The 8,625-nt window shown below is 48.7% G+C and overlaps 1 protein-coding gene across 1 annotated transcript in view; it reads left to right on the top strand.

Annotated features, from left to right (window-relative positions):
- Window positions 1–5,120: 5,120 nt before the first annotated feature.
- The window catches only part of Micalcl (MICAL C-terminal like), a 53,801-nt gene continuing 50,296 nt past the window's right edge, over window positions 5,121–8,625 (top strand). The window contains exon 1 of the mRNA XM_035442287.1: window positions 5,121–5,384. Coding sequence (XP_035298178.1) covers window positions 5,149–5,384 — 236 coding nt within the window. The 5' untranslated portion in view covers window positions 5,121–5,148. The remainder of the gene's footprint in view (window positions 5,385–8,625) is intronic.

Below are 8,625 nucleotides of genomic sequence, written 5' to 3'. Positions count from 1 at the left end.
CTGTGGCCATCTCTGTACCAATCTGTCCAAGTCCAGCCCCTCATTAGTGCTTATCTCCCTGTAGCATCACGAAGTCCATGCAGCTATGAGAGAAGATCTTAGGAAAGATCATTGGTGCTAGGCAGGCCAGTTACAGTGGTATCCTCTACTGTGATGGAGCAACGAGCACTGGGGCCCAAACTAGGTGCCAGGGTCCTATGTAGTAAGAGCCTGGGCTTTGACTGAAATCCCAGCTTTGCCCCCTGAAATTTAGCTCTCACTGTGTCCTGGGGTGAGCCCCCTCTGTGTACTGGGAGCTTACAGAGTCTCTGGCATTGAGTTTTGGGAAGGTGGAATCAACAAGCCAACCTAGGTCAGTGCCTGGGACTCTGTTGTCAGACGTTCTACCAACCTCTGGATGGCACCTCTCTGAAGGGATTGCTTCTGGGAAGGCTTCCTTCTGACACTGTAGATAAACTGAGGCTCTGGATTCCCCTACAAGGTAGGTGGACACTGGACAGAGGCCCCCAGGGCATGCTGGGAGGTACCGGCACCATCTTTCCTCTCTTATACTCTCATCCCCAGCCTCTTGAAGGCAACCAGCTACTTCCCCTCAGACTCAGGTCTCAGCTCCAGAGTCCCACCTCCTGCCACCTGTCAAAGGCTTTGTGTGGGGAATGCCAGAGCATGGGCTAAGAGGAAACACGGGCCCTGACTACTTTGCAGCCTTCCCCACTCCCCATATTTACCTGGACATCCTTTAGGCTACTCCAGATCACAATCATCTCCAACACCAAATTTTTTCACAAAACAGTCTCCATTGTTAACCATCTCCCTTACAAGTGAAGAGCTGCCCAATCCCCGTCCCCTTGTTCATCTCACAAGCCCTGGAGTAATGCTTGAGTCTGCTTTTTCCTGGACCCACATGTCACCCATCTAGAATCTGTCCTGATGACTGGAAGAGTATATTTAGGCTGGGAAGGTCTTGCTGGTGTCCAGCCACAGTTCATGACAGAGCCCTAAAGGGGCAAAAGGCAGACATCGTGCATTGTGCCACCCCTATACAATGCCTCCATATTGTTCCCTCCTTGCCTTCTGAGGGCTGTCACATCTTGTGACAAAGCAGATTTGAGTGCCCCCTCCCACAACCCCAGAGTGATGCACCTGAATTGACAGCCCTTCCTATGGTAACTTTGACACCAAGGTCTTGCTTAGTAATCTGTCACAAGGCCACCAGGCCATATATATACCCTCTCTCCTATCCTCACTGTCTCTCGCATAGGAATCCAGTTGACCTTTGGAGACAGTAAGTGGAGTAGGGAATGTGCCACTCTTATAATCTGGGCTCTAGGTGGGCCAAAGGCACTGACTGCTGTCTTTACTCCCTTTATCTATATGTGGCTATAACAAGGGGCCCATCTGGATAGAGTGGCCAGACTCTCAACTGTGTGGGAGGCCAGAAGTGCTCTCAGATCTGTCTCATCAACCTACCTCGCCAGGTGTAGACCCCATCTGGACCTATGGCAAAGCCTACCACTCCTTAACACTGGTCTAAGAAGGCGGGTAACACACAGGATCCAAAGCTGCCTCCCTCCCTGCCTTCCTAGATTGCTGCAGGAGGTGGTGAAATACCTTCCAGAAATTCCAGATCCTCGCCTTCCCATCTTATTACCATAGTTATTAGGGACAGAGCCCGGACCCTAGGAGTCCTAACAAACCAGGCTCAACCACTTGTCCTCAATAAGCCAATTAAACAGACTAGTAACAGAAAGATGTATTCAATGTGACTACATTAGGAAGAAAAACAAATACATCCAGTGAACCACACCATTACCCACCCCCTCACCCCCACACTCCTCACTTCCCTACCACCATCACCCTCACCCCATGCTCTGAAAGCTGGTGTCTATCCTTAGGATTCATGTGAGGCTAGCATTTCCCTAGTGTCTGGCTCAAGATTTAGGATGAAGGGTCAGGGATGGGAATGGGTAAATTCCACTGAGGCCACAGGATCAGGTTGGGCTTGGTTCCCTTCCTCTCTGGGCAAAGGTGTGGCTTCCGTCTGCATGGGAATAGCTTCCTCCCATATTCATTTAGCTGAATGCTTCTATCTCTTTGGTTAGGCTTTAGCTGAGGCCAGGCAGGGCCCTCTAAGTGATGCTATCTATCCTGGTTTCATTCAGCAGAGGGTGGAACTGTGTGTCCATATTCCATATCTCACCCCCTCCTTCCACACAACACACACACACACACACACACACACACACACATGAACTCACACGCACTGAGTCTGTGACACCTGGGGAAAGCACAGTAAGCAGGGTGACCAGGCTTCAGGGTGGAGGGTGGTCCCGGAGACCCCAGGGCTACCTATCCATGTACTCATCTCTGAACATCCCAGGATACTCTATCCCATTAGAAAATGTGATGAGTAACTCTCAGAAGCCCTTGGGGTAGCAGCAGTGTCTTTGAACACGTGTCCTGCTGAGGACGTTGACACTGCCAGGGACAAATCTTCCTCCCAAAGCAGTTCTAACACCTCTGGTAGTGTGTGGAAGGGCTCCCTGCCCAAGCTCTGTCATCTGCTGATGCCTCATCTCCCCCCATCACTGATCACAGTCCACCTTACAAAAGGCTGGGGAGCCCACTCTGTGCACAGCATCCTAGACATTGGCCTGTCTGTGCTGCCTGTGTGCTCTGCCATCTCCTGTAGCCCTATGCTGCCGAGGTGTAAACCCTGTAAACTATTCTCCAGAGTTAGGTTTGAGACCAGGATGCACCAGTGGAAGGGTGGGATGGGCTCAAAAAAGAAGCCAGGTTATTACTCCTGACACCCCACTCTTAATACCATAACAGTGACCTTGGCTTCTGGGATCTGGTAAGGCTGGCCCTTCACTTTGTCCAGCACCACCCATATCGCCTTGCCTTCCATGACCTTCTTCTGCTGAGCTCTTTGGCTCGGGTTCTATATTCTCAATTGTATCCTGATGCCTTTAGTTCCCTCCATATGTTTCTTCCTCTACTTTTGTCCATGGGGGCAGGGGCAGCAAGAGGAATTTAAGCCCCAAACCAGAAGTGACTCTAGTAGTTAGGACGTCAAACAAATCTCTCAATCTCAGGGAGGGGGAGGAGGTGGCCTCTTCTGCTCCCTATTCATGAGTCTAAGGGTTGCTGGGTGACTCTACAAGCTGGATGTCTAAGGATGGGCTCCAGGTCTGTCCTTCCATGTACCCTAAACTGAGGATCCAGACTGACAGGGCAGTGGCTATCAGAAGCCAGCTTTTTCAACAGGAACATGCATGACAACTCAACCCAGCAAGGCCACTCAAAGCCCTGGCTCACATGGGTCACAAAAATCCACTGGTCTGTGGTAGACAGGTGCAACATTGCTGGGGCAGGGGTGTGTTCTGCCTACTCTCAGAAGGACTACAACATCAAGAACAGGGTTCGACTCTGTCCAACCAAACAAATATTTCTGTCATGTTCACAGACATACAGAAGGGCAACACGTGACCATCTGTGGGTATTTTAACCTAGCTCAGCAAGAAAATGTGGGTCACAAAATGCTTTGCTTGAAGGATTATCTGAATGTTACAAACTTAGTACAAGTCAGTGCTCAAACTGTCCCTGGCAAATCCTGGGGGTCCAATAAAAGTAAGCTGCCGCTGCTCTTATTTACAACCATCACTACAAACACAAGCAAAACCAAACCACCACCATACACACACCATCACCGTAACCATCACCACAATCACCACCCAAACCAAAACTACTGTTATTATCACAACTGCCATCACAACCACTTTATCACAGCAATCACCACAACTGTCACTACCATCATCAATAGCAAAGCAGCCAGTAATAGTTCCCAAATACCTCCCTTCCCAGTGTGAATGTGATGTGTCTGATAGACCCCCCACGTGGAGATGTCAAGGAAGACAGGAGACACTCATCTAGATGCAGGGGAAGCGTCCAGGCTGTAGATGCAAATCTGGGAGTCCTCACTGTCCAGGGTCATTAGGAATCATGGGAGCAGGTGAAATTAATGGCTGAGTAGAGACAAGACTGACACAAGGGAAGGAGGATCTGGGAAGTGCTGTCTGGGAGCTGAAAGGGGCCTTTTGTAGAAGAGCTTGACAGGCTAAGTCACAAGGTCAATAGGATGAGAACTGAAGAGCTGTGGAGATTGCTTGTCGTGCATTCATGAGGACATGAGTTCAGATCCACAGAAATGCCAGGTACAAGTGGTGGCCCCTACGTAATTACAGCCTCAGAAGATGATGATAGGGGACTTTGAAAGTAAACTGGCTAGCAAAACTAGCCATATCTCTGAGCTCTGGGTTTGATTGTGAGATCCTGTATAAATGAATAAGGTGGAAGAGCAATCAAGGAAGATTCTAGATATCAACTGCAGGCCTCCATATGCACATGTACAAACATACATATGCACCCACACACATGTGCTTCCATACACATGTAAAGCTATGCATACACACATGTGTATACAGCATACACATACATATGAAAAATAGAAACTGTTTTTGATTTTTCAAGACAAGGGTTTCTCTGTGCAGTCCTAGCTGTCCTGGAACTCAATTTGTAGACCAGGCTGGCCTTGAACTCACAGAGATCTCTCTGTCTCTGCCTCCCAAGTGCTGGAATTAAAGGAGTGTGCTGCCACTTCCCCCACGAAAATAGAAACATTATTTATGGGGTTTGTTTTATTTTTTGAGACTGGGTCTCCTTGTGTAGCTCTGGCTGACCTGGAACTCACTTTGTAGACCAGGCTGGCCTCAAACTCTAAGAGATCCTCCTGACTCTGCCTCCCGAGTCCTGGGATAAAAGGAGTATACCACCATGCCTGGTGGAAACAATTTTTAAAGATGAGATCTAAGATGTCACCCCTGGGTTTAACAAGGCACTGGCAGAGGCAGTTTGAACAAAGCAGTCCAGAGGCCAGTGAGCCTGTGAGGGACCCTGAGGACATCTCAGCACCTCTCTCCAGGTTAAATGGGATGGTATGTGTATTCATGTCTTACACACATCAGGAGTGCCCTAAACATTGAGGCATCTGCTGGGCTGAGAGGTAGCCAATGGCACAGAGGATTGGAAGGTCTGTCCTTAAACATCTGAGTGGACCACAGGCTTCCTTTCCAGCATCCTTTCCAGATGCTTGGAGGAGCCATTTGTTCCGCTATCTCTATAGGCACTATTCTCTCAGCAGATGAGCCCACTTCCCCCAAGAAGCCAAAGAGTGTCCCTGAGCCCACTCCCAGAGACATGGAACCTGAAGTCACCTCTCCCCAACCCTCTGAATGGACTTCAGTGAGGATTGGTCCTGAGGAAAATGTAGTCGGGCAGGATGTGCTGGCTGTACGTGTCCTGGTCACCAGTGAGGACAGCAGGTATGCCCAGATTGCTGAAGAATGGTACAGCAATAAGGTGATGGTGGGGGCAGACTGCATCTGGGATCTGGTTTTCTTTCCACTGGGCCTGTTTTCTCATCTGTTAATGGGGACCATCATAGTGGCTTGCCTCTGAAGGAGCTATAAGATGCAGAGAATTGACACGTGCCAAATATTGCTTAGTGCATACATAATAAATCCTATAAGGCTGTGTGGTCATTATTTTCTCAGAGAAGGGAAAGGCCCTGGCTCTACTATTATCCCCTAGGAGTCCACTGTCATGCAGGCACACTGAGGGCTGCAAATGAGTGACACTGCCACAGGGAGAGGCTCCTGCTTCCCCCCTCCCCAATACTATGATACATGGTGATGGAGAGGCCAAGATAGGCAGAGAGGAGAAGACAGTTCTCATGCACCCTGCATCCGATCAGTGCCAATTATGGCAGCCTTCGGGCCTCTCCAGCCCCCACATTCACTGAGTGCATTCAGAAAATCATCAGTATCAACTGCTTATTAATGCCTAGACACTGAGTGTGTAACTGTGACTCATGCACCAGGTGAGGTCCCTGCTACGGGACACATTCATCACCTGGGTAGACAGCCAGAGAAACAAGGAAACATTAAACAAGAAAAATACCACGTTTGCGTCAGGCAAAGAAAGAGAGTGGGGTTGTGTTATAAACATGATTACCTTAGCCTGGATGGCCAGGAAAGGTTTCTGTGTCAGTTACTGAGTTCCACAGTGACAGAGTGCCAGAGCAGTCCCAGAGCGAATAGGTTACTCCCTTCCATCACATGTGGGCCAGTAGCTAAAGGGCCTCTGTGAGACAGTGCTGGCCATGCAGGGCTCATCCAGATGGAGTCTGGAGCTAGCTGTCAGGTAAAATGGTATACGAACAGAATGGAAGGTCTGTGTGGCCAGCAGCCAATAATGGGTGAAAGAGGGATTATACTGGGAAGCTGGAGTGTAGTTCAGTGGTAGAGTACTTAGCTGGCATGTATCAGGCCTGAGTTCAATCCCCAGCACCAGGGAAGAAGGGAGGGAGGCAGACAGGGAAGGAAGGAGACTGGTTATGAAGGAATGCATAGTTTTTTCTGGGAATAATTGGAAGGGAGTTAAATTCTAAACGGCACATCACTAACAGTTTTTAGATATCTACAGGCTTTGGTGTGGATAGCAGGGGAAACAGGATACATGAGACTGAAGGCAGGGGGTGACTTGGTAGGAACCTGGGGCTCCTGGAGCTTGGGGGACATGGGTCAGAGCCATGGTGATGGGCTTACCGATCGACTAAACATGAGAGAAAGAGAGCACTCAAGGGCTTCTCCCCAGTCTTGAATTCATGAAGGGATGCTAGGAATATTCTAGAGGCCTCTGAGGGTGCAGAAGACTTGGGCTGTGGGAAAGCAGAGCACTTGCTCTGTGTTGAAGCCTTTGAGCTTGACTGGGTTGTGACTCTGTGCTGACACTGTGTCTGCAGTTGGGCATTAAGTTCACAGTTTCTGAGAAGTCCCCTCCCCACCACTTGAATCCCTGCAGTTTTCCCTTCTGCCTGCCCACCCACACAGCCATGCTGATGGAGGAAAGCCACCTGTCCATTCTGTGCTTTAAGGTCCCTAGACAGGACCTTATTAGGCCAAAGAGCTTAGCAGTCACATCCTTGTTGATCTTTGTTGCCATTTGTGGGTTTGGTCTGGTTTGGTTTGGGGCAGTCTCGTGTGGCCCAGGGTGGCCTTGAACTCTCTGTGCAACTGAGACTTGTCTTAAAATCTTGTTACCCGTGCTTCTACCTCCAAAGTGCTGGAATTACAGGTGTGTGCCACCACACCCAGTTTATAAGGTGCTGGGGACTGAACCTGGGGCTCTGTGCATGCTAGGCATATACTCTACCAACTTACCTACATCCCCAGCCCTACAGCCAAGGCCTGGGAACAAAGAGGGTGAGAATAGCCTTCATTGAAGTGGCTCAAGAGACCTTCCTCATGTTCTGCCCAAGGCTATAGCAGCCTCTGGGAATGTCAGGACAAAGTGCCCAGCCTGGGAGCCTTACAAAAATGTTTTCTTACATTCTGGAGGCTGGAGTATGACATATGACAAAAAATTTTCTGGGGAGATGCAACTCACATCTACTCATCCTAGATAGGGAACCCACAACAGACCAAAGTACAGATACCACCGTAGTGATGTTTATAATTTATTAAAGATTGACTGAGGATTTAGAAAAGCAAAGTCAGCCTCAAGCTATAGAGATCAGGCAGTGGTGATACCCACCTTTAATCCCAGCAGCCAGAAGATAGCAGATGGTGGTACACACCTTTAATCCTAGGACTCAGGATTAGAGATAGATGGATCTCTGTGAGTCCAAGGCCACCCAGAAATACACAATCGTGAATCAGTCTAAAAAAAATTATAGTTCACACCTTTAATCCCAACATTAGGGAAGTATGTAAGACAGAAGCAAGGTCTCAGAGAGGCATTTATTCTCCATCTACACTGAAGATAGGAGCATTCATTCTCCAGCCACACTGAGAAGTTACAGTCCGAGGCTGAGTGAGTTCATGGAGACAGGATCAGCCCATTGAGCCTGAGGTAGAGGTGAGAGCTAGTGGCCAGCTGCTTTGCTTTTCTGATCTTCATCTTGAAATTTGAACCCAAATATCAGTCTCTGGGTCATTTATTTATTAATGTTACATACCGCCAAAGTCCAACTAGGTGAACCATGAGTTAGTTTTATTGGGGTTACCTAGAAGAAAATGGGTGAGTGGTTAACTATAAGGAGCAGAAATGACTCAAAGACAGCTGAATCAACAAAGCCTACTCCAGTATGGGTGACACCTCACAAAGCTGGGATCCCAGAGCACACTGCACAGCCTATAGGCAGCTCAACAGGCTGGATAGTGTCCTTTCCAGGTGCCACAGTTGGGCAGTTCGGCTGGTTTCTGCTCCTTCCAGGAGGTCTGATCTCAGAGCCTTCTTTGTATCAGCTTGTCTGAATCTTCTTGGCTGTTCAGCTCCCTCTCATCTGAGGGGGAACCTGGGCTTTTATTGCTTATTCTGGCGGGGTGGGATTTAGTGAATCTAGTCAGATTCAGGAACTTCCTGAAGCTATTTGAGTTGTTTACCTTCCTGCTTAAGAAGCTTCCTGAAGAATGGAATGTTTCAATAACAGAAGAAACTGTCACATGGCAAGTATGAGATAAAAGGGTAGCAGGGGAGAATTCTCCTGTGGCATCTGAGGGA

Source organism: Cricetulus griseus, chromosome 3, assembly GCF_003668045.3.
Source record: "Cricetulus griseus strain 17A/GY chromosome 3, alternate assembly CriGri-PICRH-1.0, whole genome shotgun sequence".
Classification (NCBI taxonomy): Eukaryota; Metazoa; Chordata; class Mammalia; order Rodentia; family Cricetidae; genus Cricetulus; species Cricetulus griseus.
This window is presented reverse-complemented; position numbering and strand designations above follow the sequence as displayed.